A 19,136-nucleotide genomic window follows, 5' to 3' on the forward strand; every position below is an offset into this window, starting at 1 on the left:
AGAGCTGACCCCATCCTGTTTGCCCTCCCGCTCCATGCCCCCTGGGTGCGGATGGACAGACAACGTAACGGTTTCTCCATCTGTCTGTTCATCCAGGTAATCCAACAAATGTGGATTGCCCACCCCGAGCCTGATCCCAAGGGAGGATCCATAAGTTCAAGTAGCTCTCAGTCCAGAGGGAAGACAAGCTAGCAAATAAACAATTAAACACAGTCCCGTTAATACTCTGATTCCTCCCGTGACGCATCGTTCTCTGAGATTGAGGCTTCCCATCAGCAAGGTGGGAGGCACGAGCCACGGCTCCAAGGAAATTCAGGAGCCCGAGCCTTCTGAGATGGAGTGAGTCGGCCTCCATGGGTGGGTTTACCAAATGACACACGAGGCGCGTTTCCTGCACACCAGCTTCTGAACTCACCGTTTGACTGGGTCTTCATCTGTGCAGGATCCTGAGCTTGGCACCGTGGCTACCAGAAGGGCAAGACAAAGGCACAATAATGGAAAAAAATATACAAATTGGGTTTATATGCAAGAATGCCACATTCACATGTAATTCACTAACATGTAATTCACTAACGATAAATAAGATACATTGCAACCTGGCTGATTAGCAAAACTGACTCGGCTGTTGGTAAGAGTAGGAGACTTGAGACCTCTCCTATGCTACCGGGGAGAGTGTCCTTTTGGAGGACGCTTTGATCTGAAATAATTTTAAATGTGCTTACTCTTTGACTCAGCAGTCCTATTTCTAGCAGTTTATCCTAGAGATGGTCTCACATAAGTGCACCAAAGGTACGTGAATAAATGTGCTCATTATGACCTTTCATTGCTTGTCACAGAAACTGGAAAAAAGGAAAAGGAATATCCAGCTAAGTATGACTGGTAACAAACCAGGGTGATTCCATACTATTAAATTAAGCAGATCCACGCGAACTGGTAAATAGCCATCCAGATAGGTCAAGTGAATTAAAGCAAGTTCAAGAACCACAGGCGTAGTAAGAGCGTATTTCCATTTTGAAGATGAGAGTGGACATGCAGGCTCGTGTGTAGAAAATTCTGGAAGGATACATGGGAAACTGTTGACAGCAGTTACCTTAGGGAGTGAGAATGCCAGGGTTAAGGTAGAAGCAATACTTTTACTTATTTTTCTCTTTATACCCTTCCACCACGTTTGAGTAATCTTTTTGTTTTTTATATTTTTATGAATTTAAATAAAACTTTTAAACCACCAAAAATAATTTCCTGCTATTTTTCCTTTAAAGGATCACATTGGGAGTAACCCTATTAGGGACTCTAAGAAGTCCTATTTAATTTTATTTAAAACAGGCATTTCAAAAATATTTGACCAAAGAATTTCATTGTTTCTGCTTTTCCTAATAACTATGAATATGTTGCATGAGTCACCCCGTGGCAACACTGACCTGAGGAATCACAGTATGACCGGCCTGCAGTCACATAGCCAGGCGGTGAGAGACAAATTTCTGAGTCAAGATCCAACGTTCAATTGATCTCCTTCAGAAACAGTGTGCTGTCAGGATGGAGCAGGGGATCTGATTCATCCATACTAAATAAAACTTGACTGGTTCCTTAGGTGGGGACATAGCACCAGAATTTTCTGTAAATCTTAGATGATAGATGATCGTTTCCTAGGAAGGGTGAGGTAACTACCTTCAATAGGAATGAGGGGAACAAATCCACTATTATACTTGAATTACATTTCCTGCCATTTATGTCTCCCAGATAAGGCTGTTCATTCAGACCTCTTCAGTGCTTTTCCTTGGGTAATTAAAGCAATTGCTGTTACCCATTATTCCAGTCCCCTTTTCCAGGGAAAGAGGAAGAAAGAAAATAAAACAACTCTTTTTCTTCAAAGATAATAGCATAAAAATGAAATAAGTAGAAGGAGAACTGTGAGTAAACCCATTTTTCCCCCTTGCCTGGCCCATTGTCATTTCAGCCGTCTCTAATTCCAGAACCTTCCTCTTCAGTTAAAACCAGAAAACCGTGTTAGTTGAATAGAGATACTCCCGACACAATCACAGCTGTGGTTACGGTTGGAGGTAATGAAGGTGCCCACGAGCCGGGGCTCCCAGGCAGGAGGTGATGAAATAACCTGTGACATGTGTAGGCGCTCAGAAGAATGTGGGTCTCTGTCGTCTACCCATAAGAAACAGACCGGGCTTATTAAAGAGCAAATGAAACCTGCAGGTGGTCCCTTGGGATAGTGAGGCCCCCAGCGACCCGCAGAGCAGCAGACCCGCCATCAAGGAGCTGGAATTCCGGGGGCTGAGTGCTCTGTTCCTGTTTGGGTTGGCTCTGCCGGGAAGGTGGGGAAGGGGAGAAGACCGCAGAAGGGCACACCTTCCCATCTCAGCCCCCTTCCCCTCCCCGCCCTCAGCATCCTTCCCTTTCCCTGCTAGTCTTTCCTCCTCGGGGTGAGCTGGAGCTGGATTGCTTTGTTGGACTTGGGGATGTGCTCGTTTTACTGTCCGTGACATTTGCCGCTGGGCTTGGCGCTGGAGGAAAAGGCTAGCTTGTAGTCAGAGCGTTTAAAGCTACCGGGCAAGGGTTGTTGAGCCAGTGCCGCTCGGAGCGGGGAGAAGGGCACGTGCCACCAGTTTCTACTGCCAGGAGGGTGCAGGGAGGAGAGCCGCACATGGCCACCGGCGCGCCTTGTCTAGTCCGCTGTCCATCACGTGCATCCTTCCTTCTGCTGAATTTCACCGCGGGGCCACACCAGTTAGCAGGTAATGGTTCGGCAGCGGGTCAGACTGTGGGTCAACCCTGGAAGCCCTCCATGCACGTCCTTCCCGCAGCACTGAACACCACCCTGGACGCCCACTCGCGCACTCTTCGCATCAGAACTAAAGACAGGTTTTCACGGTTGCCTCGCCGCCCTTGGCCCGCAGCTCCGTTGTGTGCCACTCCCTCCTTCCCTGGGGGAGTTGGCACCTAGAACTGGCCTGACCCTTCTGTCCGTCATGACCCCACCTCTGTCCCTGGATGGATCCTGTCCAAAAGGGAGGTTTATCAGATAGAAGAGGTCTCTAAGATCTTGAATGTGAATAAAGGTGTCCCGGGGAGTTTCAGCTTGCCACCTAACGGAAGAATGTCCATTCGTCGTGTGGTTACATATGTAAGAAAGCAGAATCTGTCCCAAATTTGGATGAGAAGTGAGAGGGGAATAGTCTAAGTTATTTTTTCTACATATCTGGTTTTTTAGCACGATATAAGAAATGTGTCTTTCTCCATTGTTTTAAGTTTGTTATCCACTATTTTGGATACATCTAAATCTATTTTAGAATGTGTACAGAGATATCTATTTTGATTCACTGACTATCCTTATCCATCAGTATTGGACATTTTTAATTACTGTGGCTTTAGAGCGTGTTTAAATATATGGCAAAACAAGTCTTGACTCACTGATTTCTCGAAAAAATGGAAATATTCTCATTGCTTTATTTTTCCGTTTAGGGTCTTTTTTTTTCAAATTCCAAAAAAGTATTGTGTAATTAATTAATATTTTTTTCTTACTAATTCTTGTGGGTATATAGGGAAATCAATTTAACATCAAAATCTTTAAATTTGGGGCACCTGGGTGGCTCAGTGGGTTAAAGCCTCTGCCTTCAGCTCAGGTCATGGTCCCAGGGTCCTGGGATCGAGCCCCACATCAGTCTCTCTGCTCAGTGGAGAATCTGCTTCCTCCTCTCTCTCTGCCTGCCTCTCTGCCTACTTGTGATTTCTGTCTGTCAAATAAATAAATAAATCTTTAAAAAAAATCTTTAAATTTATTTGAAGGCTTTCATGTTGGGTCACTGTTGTTTTCAATTATATGATTTTTCTTTCTTTCTAGTATTACAAATTTTATTTCTGTTTTTTATCTTAATGCACTGACCAGAGCAGTGTTATTTACCACCAGTCTTTCTAAGCATCCTTGGTTTATGCTGATTTTACTCTGATAAATATCTGAATCATTTCATTATAAAGTATGATATAAATCATCAGCTTAAGAAAGATATTCTATCAGGTTTTGAGAAAGTAACTTTTCTCATGTTGTATCTTTTTTCCAATAAATTAATATTAAATGTTAGTGAATGACTTTTAAATATATATTGAGGTTATCATGTTTTTCTTAATTATGCCTCCTAATATGAAAAAATGCGCCTGTTAATATTAATAGATAAATAACTTGCAGTATTGTGTATATATTTATATGTGTAAATATGATGTGTATGTCTATAATAAACATTATACTAGCTTGACAATTTCAAACAAACCACAAATAAAGCAACCAGATCTTGAAACCATTTTTAAAAAATTAATGTATTGACTGTGTTTTCCATTTCTTTTATATATTTTGGTTTACACTGATTTTCTTTATGTTGAGATAATTTTGATAACTTTTGTCTTCCAAGAAAAATCACTCTGTTTCTTCAAGATTTAAAAGTTTCTCAGCATTAGGGACACCTGAGTGGCTCAGTGGGTGATATGTCCAACTCTTCTTCTTCTTCTTCTTCTTTTTTTTTAAATAAACCTGCTGGGTTTTTTAAAAAAGATTTTATTTATTTACTTGGCAGAGAGAGAGAGAGCGCACAAGCAGGGGGAGCAACAGCAGAGGGAGAGGGAGAAGGAGGCTCCCCACTGAGCAGGGAGCCCGATGCGGGACTCAATCCCAGGACCGGATTGGCTGAGATCAGGACGTGAGCCAAAGGCAGACGCTCAACCGTCTGAGCCACCCAGGTGCCCCTAAGCATCTGACTCTTGATTTTAGCCCAGGTCATGACCTCAGGTCCATGAGCTAGAGCCCCGAGTCAGGCTCTGCACCTGCTTGAGATGCTCTTTCTCTCAGTTTCTTTGCTCATCCCCCTGCTGGCGCTCGCTGGCGCACGCTCTGTCTCTAAAAACAAAAATAAAAAACTTCTCTGTATCTGATATATCCTATCTGGCAGAAGAAGGCAATGGAGATGCTTGCCTGTCCTTGAGTGGGGTGGAAAAAACAAGGAAAGAAATGAAATGTCTCCCCTGAGATGCCAAACTACATAACCACTGTCAGGCAGATTTGATGCAAGAATTCATTCTGCCAGTATATTCTAAAAATCTAGTTAAAGTAGTCATGGGCAGTATTGCCCCCAAGGCATCTGTCAGAAGCAAAAGTAAATCTCCAAAGGAACACTCTTTAAGCTGAGGCCTCAGAGAATTTCTCAGATGCAGTTGCTAGGAACTTTAGGCTCACAGTAGGGGAAAAAAAAAAAAAAAAAAAGAAATCACAAAACACACAAGGAAGACACTACCACGAGCATGTGGTGATAGCCATCCCTCACAACGAAAAGGGGAATCAGACTCATAAAAACCACAGATTGGGGAATAACCAAACACACAGTATAACACATAGACCCCATTTAGAGAAATAAAAGAGAAAGAAACAATCCAGATGGATCATGCCGATCTGAAAAACACAACTTTTACAGATGAAGAATAATTTAATATTTAAGTTAAATAGTTACTTATTTAATATTTATTTAAATAATTTAATATTTAAATTTAAAATTCAAGGGACAAATGGAACATCAGAAAAAACACAGAGGAAGGGAGAAGAGTAAACTGAAAAGTAAATCAGAGGGAATCACCTAGAATCTAGCATGGAGAGTTAGAAATGGAAAATATTGAAAAGAAACCCAAGACACATGAAGACAGAGTCAGAGCGTCTGCTCTATTTCTAATCCAAGTTCCACGAAGATAGACTAGAAAGAACAGGGAGAATATTGTTTCCAAAATTCATGACAAAGCTGAGTCTCCAGATTGAGAAAACTCAAGGAAGTCAAAGAATGGAAGCAAAAAGAAACATCTCAGGATAGCCAAGTCAAACTGCAGAACCCCAAAGGCAAAGAGAAAACAATGGAAACATCCAGATAGAAAAGGAAAATTACCTTCAGAGGATCTGCAGTCCACAGAGCTGACGTCTTAACAGCATCAGTACAAGCTAACCTATAACCTATATATGAACAGTATCTTTAAAGTGCTGAGAGCAAATATTTTCAATGTATTATATTACATGCCAAGGAAAACTATCTTTCGCAAATGTCAGTGAAATAAAGACATTTTTAGAAAATCAAAAGCCTTCAACAGAATCTCATTAAGGAACTTCAGCATGAGATACTTTGGGAAAATAACCCTAGAGACAAGCTGTGAGATCCATGAAGGAAGCTGTGTATACATAAATACAAACACCAAACTTATTTTTAAAAAGCTGAATTCGTGAATCCTGGATGAAGACAAACAAACAAACAGACCAAAAACCCCATAAAACGTAAAAATCAGAATTAAAATAGTCAAAGGTGGGACGCCTGGGTGGCTCAGTTGGTTAAGCGACTGCCTTCGGCTCAGGTCATGATCCCAGCGTCCTGGGATCGAGTCCCGCATCCGGCTCCGTGCTCGGCGGGGAGCCTGCTTCTCTCTCTGTCTCTGCCTGCCACTCTGTCTGCCTGTGCTAGCTCTCGCTGTCTCTCTCTCTGACAAAAAAATAAATAAAATCTTTAAAAAAAAATAATTAAAAAAAATAAAATAGTCAAAGGTTCTTATATGTATCTGGAGAAGGGTAAACATGTTAACTTTTGACTTTAATTTGGATGCTGAAGTCTGTGGGTAATCCCTAAAAACAGAAACCAAGTATATGATGTCCAAACTAGTAAAGAGGAAAAATGAAATAAGGGGTAACGGTTTAAACAAAAAGAAGGCAATTTCTTTTTTAATTTTAAAAAGAAACAAATGTTGGAAGTATGGAACAAATAAAAAAATAGAAAAAAACTTCAAGGCATTTCTAAATGTAAAGATGTTCACAGTGTATTGTTAAAAGGCATCAGGAAATAGCTGGAAACTGGTAACAGCTTCAGTATGAAGCAAACATTGTCAGGACTAAAAGGAGAAACTGGGAATTTTACCATATTCAGGACAGATGTTTAATATACCTCTTTCAGTAATTGATCAGGCAGACAATTCATGAGAACTTCGTTGATTAGAACCACACAGTTGATAAGATTGTCCTAGCGGACTTAACTAAAATTTAATTCAATGACTAAAAACCACTCAAGCACACAGGTAACACTTAGGAAAACTGACGATGTTTGAAGCCATTCCAGAGATCTTAAAGTATCATACAGATTACATTCTTTGACTCAACACAATTGAGTCAGGATTTGTTTTAAAAATGGTTTTATTGGGGCGTCTGGGTGGCTCAGTCGGTTAAGCGTCCGACTCTTGATTTCAGCTCAGGTCATGGTCTCGGGGTCGTGGGATTGAGCGTCAGGCTCTGCACTCCACTGGGCGTGGAGCCTGGTTGAGAGGCTCTCTCCCTCTGCTCCTGCCCCTCTCCGCCCCTCACGCTTTGCTCTCTAAAGAGATAGTCTTTAAACAAATGTATTTTGTTGTAAGTAGCATTGTGTCTTTCGGTGTGTTTAACCTATTAGTGGTTTTTTTTATGATTGATCTGACCGTGGCTCTGAGGCGGCTAATGTCCTCATTTTAAGATAAATTTCAGTTTTTGTTTGGGGGGACAGGGGACAGCTTTGTAAGTATTTTCCCTGGGGGACCTTCTTGAGCTCAGTGTTCCATCAGCCGTAGACAGAAATTCTGCCCCACTGCTAACCCTGGGGCTCATGCTGTTGTTATCAACTCTTAGCTCCTTGACCCCATTCAAAACTGTAGACTAATGGCTATCATAACAAATAAAACAAAGTAACAAGTGTTGATGAGGATGCAGAGAAATTGGACGCTTTGTACCTTGCTGGTGGGAATGAGGAAATGGGGCAGCCGCTGTGGGAAATTGATACGTGGTTCTTCAGACATTTAAACATAGCATTACCATATGGTCCAGTCATCCCACACCTGGGCACACACCCAAAAGAAGGGAAAGCAGGGCCTCAAATACATATGGGTGGCCCGTGTTTGTAAAAGCCTCATTCAAAATAGCCAGAAGGTGAAAGAAGGCATAAATGGATGGACAGATGACTGAGTATGCAAAATGTGGTCCATCCGTACCCTGGAATATTATTCGGTCTTAAAGAGGAAGGGGATTCAGACACCTGTTGCAACACGGGTGAGCCTTACAGACGTCATGCTAGATGAAATAAACCCATCATGAAAGGATGTCATATTATTCCGTGTCTATGAGGCACGTCAAATAGTGGGAATCAGAGAGAGGAACAGAATGGCGGTTGACAGGGGCTGGGGGAACGGGGATGGAGGGGCTCCGTGTTTCCTGGGTGTAGACTTGACACGGAGAGCTTAAAAAGCTCTGGGTACCCACGTCAGTGATGGTTGTAGGGTGATGTGCGTGTACTTAATGCGAGACGACTGCATACTTAAAACAGGTTAAAGTGGTGAATTTTAGATTATGTCTATTTTACCACAATAAACAAATATATAAAAACTGCTGTGTCTGTATCCAGGAATAGTCTGCCATGGTTCCTGGGGTGTGGATGCGATCATCAGTCTTCACGCTTTGAGAGAAGCCAACACTGTTTCCCCTTCTGAAACAACTCTTGCTACGGCATAGAGGCCGAAACAGCGGTATTATCTGGGGGTCTGTTGCATTTGGGTAGCACTTCTTGTCTGAAGAAAGGTTTTATGTGTCCTCACCCATTTAACCCTTGTGACAGCCTTATAAGGTACGTAGTAATGTTCCCTTTAATTGATGTGCGAAGGTGAGACCTGAGAGATTAAGCTGTCCGGGACCGCTAGGCCATTAGGGTGTCAGGTTCAAGGACTTACCTTCCCACTAAAGCCCCTGGTCTCCCAGTGGACAGAAACAGTTGTCGACTTAGCGTGAACTTAACAATTCGGATGCCAAAAGCGAAGTGCTGTGCTTATTAAACTGAATAAAGAGAAGGAGAAGAAAGGTAACATTATTACCACCTTCCCAGTGACCCAAGAATACGGACTATCATGACTCAACGCTCTGAACCCTACGCACTTATTCGTGGCTCTTCCCCGTGCTCTCTTTCCAAACCCGAGTCATGTTTAAACTCAGGTTGGCTGTTTGTATTTTGGGGCTCTAGCTTCTGAAGATACCCTTTCATTTGGGGGGGGTGGGGAGAGGGAGCAGAGGGAGCGTTCCCTTAAAACTCATTGTTTTGGGTTGCATCGATTCAACTTTTAATCTAAATTCTGAAAAATTTTTGTCTGATTCCAATAAAAACAAGAGCCAGGTTTTCTCTCATTGTCATGCAAGAACGGTTTCATTTTGGGTCTTAAATTTCCTTTTTTACTGTTTTTCTTAGAGTGGATGGCTGACGTAAATGGGAGAAACCTGGCAAGGCACCATCACGGCCCTCAGTCACTTTATGAGTCTCCCCCACTCCCCCCCCCCCCAGGCCCCCGTCAAAATGGCTGGGTCAGTGCAACCTTCAGAGTCCCAGCACGAGGCCAGCATTCACTTTCCTTGGAAGCCTGCCATCCATAAGCCAGCTCCGAACCCTGACTCTTGTGCTTCCGAAGGTTGCCCCAGGAGCTTTCTCTGTCTTTGGGAAGATTTGGTGGCTAACGGAAGGGGGATGGGGCTGACGCCCCCTTGCTGGGAGCAAGCCTTCCTGAATCTATTACTTGGGAACCAAAGTAACACTTCCTGAGGGGAGATGGGTGACGGGATTTTTTTTTTTTTTTTAAAGATTTTATTTTGAAGTAATTGCTACATCCAACATGGGGCTCGAACTCGAGGCCCCTGAGGTCGAGAGTCGCATGCTGTGTGGAATGAGCCTGTCCTGTGCCCCATGGGTGACAAGATTGGAGGGTTTGAACTCCTGGGTCCTCCCCTGTGCGAGGTACCGCTAACATCAAGCCTGGCGGGTTTAACACGGAATGTTCAGAGGTGGTCCCGCTGTGTCCTCTTCCACGTTGTTCCAGCCCCTGTGGGGACAGGCTCCTTACACTGTATTTACCGCATGGATTCCAAAGTCAGCTCTCCCACCTCGTGCATATAAAAATATTTGGAAGCCTTCACTTGAATTTAAAATGCTCACAGCATTTTGGGACTCCTCCTTCCCCTGCGTTCTGCTATAAAATTCATAATCCAGGATTCTTTGGGCAGAGAGCAGTGGAAAAAAATGAAGTACTTAAAAAAAAAAAAGCTGTCATTCAGGCAAGAACACAGGACCTTTTCTTTTGTCTATATCGGGAGTATTGCTTCTGTTCTCGTGGCTCCCATCGATGAAGCCCCTGCTCGGTGCCAGAAATTATGCTGAGCTCTCCCCGGCCGTTTGTCCCATAATCCCCACCACAGACCTGTGGGATCGGTACTAAGATTCTGATTTTACAGAAAATGAAACAAAACAAAAACTCTGAAGTGGAAGAAAGGTAAGCGGGCCTGTAGCAAGTAAAGACTTAATGTTGTGCCACGGAGTATTTTTAGTGCGTAAAATTGTTCAGACACACCTGGCTCAACTAGATCATTGTCTTACCCTCGACGGTCCAAAATGAGAATTTTCAGAATCAGGCTTGCCAGACCCTGGCAGGACCTGACACACTTCAATATTCTCTTCTTTCAGCAAGGGGTGGGGGAGAACCAACTGTCTTATTATGCCATTCATTTTATGTTTTTAAAGATTTTATTTATTTATTTGAAAGAGAGAGAGAGAGAGAGAGATCACAAGTGGGGGGGGGTAGAGGGAGAAGCAGACTCCCCACTGAGCAGGGCGCCTGACTCTGGGCTCGATCCCAGGACCCCGGGATCATGACCTGAGCCGAAGGCAGACGCTTCACCGATGGAGCCACCCAGGCGCCCCTATTTCATGCATTTTGAGATCGATGATGGCCTCCCCTCAACTTTCTCTTCTAACATGATTTAAAATCATAGTAACAGGCAGACTCTTAACGTTCCTGTCAAGACTATGCTTTGTAATGCCTCAGCCACTTTGCTCTCACCTTAAAACTTGGTTCGATTTTCTGTATTCCACCAAAGAGTGAAAGAGACGAAGGTGACGCCCATTATTTGAATTTGTGGACGTGTTGCAAAGCAAACACAAAAACTCCATGGCGAACAAAAATGGAAAGTAGTTCGTGGGATGAATGAGGACGGTTTTACTCTTAGTGCTGCTTCAAAGATAAAGAATATTCGGAAGTTAAGCCCATTTTTAGAGAGAAGCTTGATTTTTTTTTTAACATGGTAAGGATATTTTATTCTGTCACTTATATAATTTCAACAAAATATTTTGCAATCCATTTAACAGACAATGAAGAAGCGCTTACTGAACATCTACTTTGTTCTCAGAATTCAAGGAGAGTATAAGCAATACCTGAGAAACAGCTCCTGCCTGGGGAACTTATAATTTAGTGGACGAGAGATGGGGAACACACCAATCAATTTGATTTTACCCGAGGCAGAAATTACTAAATGTTCCTTTTCCCCTTCCTTCTGGTTCTTTAGTAGGATCTGAAAATTTGTTCTCTAATATACATCGTGACTCTGTCCTCCTCTTCAGAGAAGCTTGATTCTGAATTTCAGAGATAGTCTAATTTGGTGGTCAGAGATTAAAATCTGTTTCCCCCATTTATGGTCTATTTATGGACTATTTATGGTCTGCTTATTGTGATTCGTTCTTAACCCTTGTTTGAAAGACTGACAGACGTTTCCCTCTGACCTGCTTCAAGCTGTGTCTTTGTGTTCCTCTTACACTAGAATCGTCTGAAGTCGGGCCTTCCCTTGTGGTTCATACCACTGTCCCCTTTGGAGTCACCCACTTGGAGCACGACACCGAGGACGTGCAGAGGCTCATCTTCCGGCAGCTGGAAGGCATCCTGCCAGGGCTGCCTCGGCCAGTTGCGACCCAATGCCAGAAGTGGAGACATTCGCAGGTAAGACAACATGCGTGCGAGGATGCAATCTTCTTCATCAGAACTCCCTTTTTCTCCTCTCTGTCATTCCGTAGTCCAAGAACGGAACCGTGGGATCCCTGGAGCCAATATTTGTTTGCCCCATGTGTAACCGGAAACTTCTACGGGTCTTATTAGCCCAGTTACTTCTCAATGAGAGCCGCGTACAGTTTTCCCCCGAGGTCATGGTCAAAATCCAGCATCGCAAGACTCACACACCCTGAAAAGCTGGGGTTTCGTATGCAGGCAAGGCGAATTGTAGATCAAAATGCAGCTGTTTCTCTGGGGTTTTTCTCAGTCAGGACTGTGGTTACATAGAAACCACTTTAACCTCCCAAATTTTCTGCAAGAGGTCACATTAACCTTGTAAGTGTATTTTGCTACCACAATTTTCATTTTTATTAAGTTCCCACTTTGGTTTTGACTGCCGCCAGCCAAGCTCCTTGGGGGGACCAAGATGAATACCTGTGTAGTTCAGCTGCTCGAGTTGTTTTTCTGGGTTAGATAAACCTGCTGATCCCTCCACCAGCTCAGATCCAAGCTCTTCACACTAAGTAAATGTTGACTTTTCCGGAAATCTCTTCATATACCAACAGAAGTTTGTGAGTATTTGTAGAAAAAGTCTTTTGATCTGTAAACTCAATTGTAAAGCCGTTTGGGGGACAGTGGAGTGCAAGGCAGAGGAGAAAAGCAGCAGTGATGTTTCTCCCCCTAAGATCTCTGAGCCCGTTGGTGAGCTGATTGATCAGGGCTGTTGGGCACCCAGCTTCGGAAACCTTTAGCGAAAAGGGTATTGTGAGAAATTGCAGCAGATTCTGTATATTTTACATGTAAGGGCTTTCCAAAATCAGAGGAAATGGTAAATTACTGTCTAAAATACTACGGTGTGCCTGTCTGTTTACCTGTGTCTTCTCAAGTTCAATTATACAGGGAAACTTTGGGGAAAATATTTACTTAAATGTATCATGGTCACTTTAGAAGACTTTACTCTTTCCTTTTAAAAGCATTGAAAACCATCTCGATAGCGAATGTCTTTAAGTGCTAGTAACTCAATCGTAGGTCGGCTTGAAAAAGAAGACAGGGACATCATCCTGTTGCGATAATTTGAAGCTGGATGTATTTGTAAATATTCTTGTGACTTCCACAAAATAATGAGCTGAAAAGATGGGCTAAAATCAATTTATTTCTTCAAACGTCATGTGTTAATAGAAATAGATAGGCCCTAACCACAAAATGACCCATCCGACGTTGTGCAATATCACAAAATTTAATAAAAAATATCGGAACACAAACTACATCCAAACCCTAGCCATGACTTTTATTACAATTTGGATGTTCTCTCTTGAAATGAGCCCAGCAGCCCAGCGCATTTACAGCTCTGCCGTCACAAAATCTACATTGGCTGCGAAGTCTAAAAGGGAGTAAGTTGTTTCATTAGAGCATAGAAGTTTGCATTTTCCAATATTCCCACCCTGCCCATAACACCTTGCACATCATTCTATAGAGCGTAACATTATCCTTTATGGCAGAGATCTTGCCTACATGGTGAAGTAGAAGAAGGTGATGATAGATGTTAGGTAGGTAGGTAGGTAGGTGATAGGTGGATGGACAGGTAGGTAGGTAGATAGATAGATGATAGATATAGATAGACAGAGTATCTCCCATATCACCTTAGAGAAAGGAATAAGGAATGACAGGTCCAAAGACGTAATAGGATTTAACTACTTTTCAGTTATTAATCCCAAGGGAACATCTCGCCAGTGCTTTTCAAAGCTCCATTGTAACCTTTGAAATTTGACATAAATTTCATAAATGGCCCCCCTCTTCCCTGGCCATCCCGGAACACATGCTGTACTTTCAACAAGCTCACAGATGCACGTGCATGACTATGGTCTCCTACATGCGTCGACTGAAGGGGAAAATTGTGTAGGAACAGGAACAGAAAAGAAAGAGGAACAACGCTTTGGTTTTGAACTTCCATTCACCTCTGAGCAGAGGTGCAGTCCCCATACTGGGACAATCCCATCCGTGTTTTCTTCCAGTCTGGGTCCTACCCTGTGTTCCTTTTCTTTTCCTCCTCCCCCTCTCCTGTTCCACCCCAAAGGGCTCTAATTCTTCACACTCCCACCCCTTTCATCCCCCTGGCCCCTCTTTCTGATGAACAAATAACAGAGCTCTTCAAATCCTCATTTTATGAAATCCTCAAGAGACCACAGAACTGGCGTCCCCCGCCCCAGGCAGCAGTGGGTGGCATGGATTCCCCATCCTTTGTCTCCATTCATTTTATTTTGTCTCTTTTTTTCTCTTCTTTTGCGATCCCTGCACTGTGCAAGGTAGGGGAGAGGAGGGAGAGAGAGAGAGGAAGCATGAGCGCCCACAGTGTGCAGGCCAGGAGCTGGGCCATTCAAACATGGGATCTCATTTAACATTGAAAGTAGCCTGACAAGGTTGCCAGTTCTAACCCAGTCTAGTGATGAGAAAACTGAGGCCTCAAAGCCGTGAGATAAATTCCTGAAGGTCCCTTGGCACAGAACGACAAAGCCAGTCTTCCCACCGGCTGAGTCCTTCATTTTCCCTTGGGCCTGCCACATCATCTTCGCAGGTGCTGGGGATTAGAATGAAAGTTACAGAACCACAGTGACGGGAGAGAGGAAAGAGGTCTGTAGTTTATTCATTTAGCTACTCATTGACTCAATAAGCATTTAACGAATGCCTGTGGCATGCCTGGAACTCGGCTCCCCCAACCCCAGAGACTATGACTGATTTGCTGATGGCCTTCTCCTGAGACTCTGAGCTGAATTTTTGGTCTTGAGTAAGATAATGGTGTGTTCTTGTGGGCGCTGCCCAGGAAGAATGAGGCGGATGAAGGAGGAAGGTGCCTGTGAAAGACTCGGGAGCTGCTCTGTGCCTCCCGTTTGGTTCGCCTAAAACACTTGAGTAGTTGGTTTGAACAAACTTAGCCAAGCCATGGCAGGTTTTCATGGTTCTCAGTCCTCCCGTGGACGCTCTCTGCCCTCCAGAATTTAGATGTCCATCCAGTTAGTAGAACGGGATGTCGAAGCCATGATGCTTTGCATGAAGGCTTCTGTGACTGGCCTGAGGCGCTAATGCTTTCAGTAGAAGAGTCATCACTGGAGATGTCTTTCCGTCTACCTCAATGGCACAGGTGATCAGTCCGATGACCCTAATACTCACTGATATTTGCTGTGCTTTTCCCCCTGATTTCCGGGCTTCTTGTGATGCCCTGCTCCAACTACCGTGAGTGATTTGCTTGTGAGTTGAACTCTGAATTCCCTCCACCTTTCCTGAGTCCTCCAAAATGCCAGTGGTTCTTTCGCCTGCTTTATTTAGCACACTCATGGAGTACTTCCTTTAAAAACGAACCAACCAACAAAAAAAAACCTCTCACCACTGAATGTATTTTCAAATACCAGGGAAATCAGGAGAGGAATTTACGGGGAGGGAAGGAATACGTTGGTGTCTTGGGCAAAATAAATGGATCTGGACTAACTTCTGAAGCTTTTGTAGTACAATTAGAAATCAGGTTTCTTCTGTGGTTACGTTTTTTTTTTAACTTGGTCTTTTGCCCTGAGAGGGTGTCTTCTCTCTCCTCAATGGCTGTCCATATTTTGTAAGAAGAATCACGATCTCTTTAAGAATCTGATAAAAGCTGGGGAGCCCAGGGTGGCGCAGTTAAGCCTCAGACCCGTGATTTCCGCTCAGGTCGTGATCTCAGGGTCGTGAGATGGAGCCTCCAGTCGGCCTCCACGCTCAGCCGGGAGTCAGCTCCGCAGTCTCTCTCCCCCTCCCCCACCCCCACTCACACACTCACTCTCTTTCAAATAAATAAATCTTAAAAAAAGGGAATCTAATAAAAGTTATGAGCGTGAAGGTTCTCATCACTTCAAAGTATACATGTACACGTGACCACAGAAATTTCATACAAGTATGAGGATTTATAATCAACCTAAAGTCCTCCCCTGAGTCTGCCATCTAGAGTACTTGCTATAAAGGTTATTCTACTATATCCTGCATAAATCAAGAACTACTCATGGCCCGGTCTTGTGTTGCAGTCAGGGAAACACAATTCCACAACCAAAAGAGATTTAAAATACAGGCATATCTTATTTTATTGCACTTGGCCTTATTGCATGTCATAGACGCTGTGTTTTTTTTTACAAATTTAAGATTTCTGGCAACCCTGGGTCTAGCAAATCTATCAGCGCCATTTTTTTCTCCAACAGAATGTGCTCACTTCCTGTCTCTGTGTCATCTTCTGATAATTCTCACAATATTTCAAACTTTTTCCTTATTATGACATTTATGATGGTGATGTGTGCTCAGTGATTATGTCTCGCTGAAAGCTCAGACGATGGCGAGCGTTTTGTAACAATAATATATTTCTAAATCGAGGTATGTACATTTGTGAAGACATAATGCTCCTGCACACTTAATTGACTACAGTGTAGTGTAAACATAACTGTTTTATGCATGGGAAACCAGAAGAATTTCATTTGACTGGCTTTATTACAATCCTCATGCGGTGGTCTGGAACTGAACCCTCCGTTATCTCCAAGGTGGGCCTGTAACTCCAATCTTTACAAGTACGTTTTTTGAAACTTTAAAGAATAGCCAACATTTGTCATCCTCGCCAGCACTTTTGGAAGTCTCTCTTCTCATTCTCTGTGTCTCCCGCTTCTGGAAGCTTCCCTACATCTTCCCTGTGTAGCTTCACCTCTTAATTCCCCACCAAAGTCTCTCTGACCAGCAGCCCTGTGGGCTCATTTCTTCCCTTTTGTCCTTCCTCCAGCTTCCTGTTCACATTCTTCACTCTTGACTCTATCCTCTTTCTTTCTTTTTTTTTCCTCTTAAACAAGGACACTTTGCCCTTTTTAGTGCAATTCCCCATTCTGGCTTCCTCATTACCTCAGTTGGCGTAGTCCTCAGCAGGAATAGAAAGAATAAAAGAGAAAAGAAGAAACATACAACAGCTTACAGCCAGAATTTTCCTTGTTGTTTGGGTTCCATGGGGGGACAGGTATGCACCCAGAAGATCCCGAGATCCCCCAGTACTTACACTCGTGCCCCATGAGATTGATTTCGGGTGTGTCGTGGTGTCTAAGTCATCCCTGGAAGGTCAAATGGCAGTTCATATTTTCATTTTTTTTCTTTCTTTTATGCATTTTTCCATTATATCGCCCTTGTTTTGTGTGGATTGGAAATAGAAGACAGTGACTGATTGTATGAAAATGCCAAAATTATAAACCCCAAGGATTGTCCTCTTCAACTTGGTCAGTCACCTTATAAACTACACCCTTATTCCAACACAATGGAGCCCATCTTTCAGAGCCTGGCATGCATTCTTCAACCCGTCATTGGTTGGATCAGGTCTTTCGAATTTGAGCTTGAATTCGATGTTTTAGGAACAAAGCCATTTGGACTTAAATCTTTTGAATAAAATGGATGGTCAGTTTTGACACTTTTCTTAAATGTGACAGATTCAAGCATATGGCCTCCCGGGATAAGTACTCTAAAAATAAATAAATAAATAACCATTGTATTTATCATTTCAAGTATTTTCCCTGTGTTGCTTGCTAATTCGTGTACATAGTAAAATCATATTGTCACTGGTCCTGTGATTTTTCTCCCATATTTGTGCTTTATATTTTCTGGATTTTTAATGATTTGATTATGTGTGATCTTGGACTCTGGCGTCAGACAGATTTCAGTTCAAAGCCCAGCTCACGGTGGGACTCAGAGCAGGGTAGACTGGTGCTCCCAGCTCTAGGGTCCATCTGTAACCAGTAACGACTGAACATGCCTCCCAGGGTTGTGGTTGGAATGAAATGGGACAACATGGTGGAAAGCATTTACCACAGACGCCAGGACGAAGCAAGTTCTCAGGAGGTATTACTAAATGGGTAATGAGAGAAGAAGAGAGGACGTGGGGTCATTTCCTTGGCGGTGAGCTCGAATGTCCCTGTCACTTGCTTTCTTTTCTTGACTCTCTCTCTCTTTTAAGATTTTATTTATTTATTTGAACAGAGAGAGAGAGAGTACAAATAGGAGGAGGGGAAGTGGGAGAGGAAGAAGCAGACTCTCCGCTGAGCAGCGAGCCCAATGTAGGACTCGATCCCAGTACCCTGAGGTCATGACCTGAGCTGAAGACAGATGCTTAATGACTGAGCCACCCAGGTGCCCCTTGACTACCTCTCTTCATGGCCACTTGCTCTCCTACTTTTTTGTTTTTCTTACTCTCCTTTTAGAGTTGCTCTCTCTCCTCTGTGTTCTCTTCTTCACTTATGCCAATAGCCCTGGACAAGGCATGTTTCTAAAGGACCGATTCAGTGCCAGGTGCTATGACCCTTAGTCATACCATTGGGACTGTTGAATAACAGAGCAAGGTGAGACCAAAGAGGTGTATTTCTGTGGATGCAAGGAACTCTTGTCAGTTTTTTGGTTTGTTTTTTTTTTTTAAGCTTATACATTTTTCAGCTTCTTGCTGTTTATTCCCAGACTGACTTGCACATTCTTTAGTGTTTGGTAGTTAAACACACTTCTGCCATTTATGCCATGAGTCAACATTTCCTGGCATGACACTATGGCCATAAGAGCGCTCTTCCCTATGGGTCATGAGTTTCTGGTAAAGTATGGTGGGACAAAGAGGCCCTTTGGGATCGGTGCGCTCTGGCATGACCCAGTCCCTCAAGAGCAAGGCACATAACAGGTGTCAGCCTGAACCATTCCATTGTGTCATCTCCTACCTCTTTGTCACCAGCTCGTTACTGACGATTGCTTCAGTTTATTATGAGGTGGCTGCACGTGTGTGAGATCATTGGTTGAGAAGTTCTGATCATGGAATTAGGGAGGTACAGTCACAGTTTAATGGAAGTTTCTATGAGCTGCTATTTCCTCTTTTCACAAAATTCCATATTATGCAAACTGTTAAATGTTTCAACACATGGGCATTTAATTAAATCCTTTTTTCTTAAGTACTCCTGAGACCGACCTTGCTATGTATTCCGTATTATGGTTTTTCAGAAGAACTAATTATTTTGAGCAGCATTCGTTGATGGAAAACTTTTTAAGGCGGGCTGTGTCATTTCTCCTGGACAAATGCTCTATCTGTTCATCTGTTGTCTGTGTTATTACTTCAAACTTGGTGACGGGTGTTACCGTACGGGTGTGGACACTCCAAGAGAAGGAGGCCCTCTTCCAGCACTGTTCCATAAAGGGTAAGTCTACTGGATCTATTGAGGGTCGATATCAGCATTATG

General features: G+C 43.2%; 1 protein-coding gene across 1 annotated transcript in view; it reads left to right on the plus strand.

The window, feature by feature from the left end:
* RNLS (renalase, FAD dependent amine oxidase) overlaps positions 1-19,136 on the plus strand; it is a 250,114-nt gene that overhangs the window by 214,242 nt on the left and 16,736 nt on the right. Inside the window, exon 6 of the mRNA XM_046027156.1 lies at positions 11,666-11,841. Coding sequence (XP_045883112.1) covers positions 11,666-11,841 — 176 coding nt within the window. The remainder of the gene's footprint in view (positions 1-11,665; positions 11,842-19,136) is intronic.

The sequence above is a fragment of the Meles meles genome, chromosome 13, assembly GCF_922984935.1.
Source record: "Meles meles chromosome 13, mMelMel3.1 paternal haplotype, whole genome shotgun sequence".
Lineage (NCBI taxonomy): Eukaryota > Metazoa > Chordata > Mammalia > Carnivora > Mustelidae > Meles > Meles meles.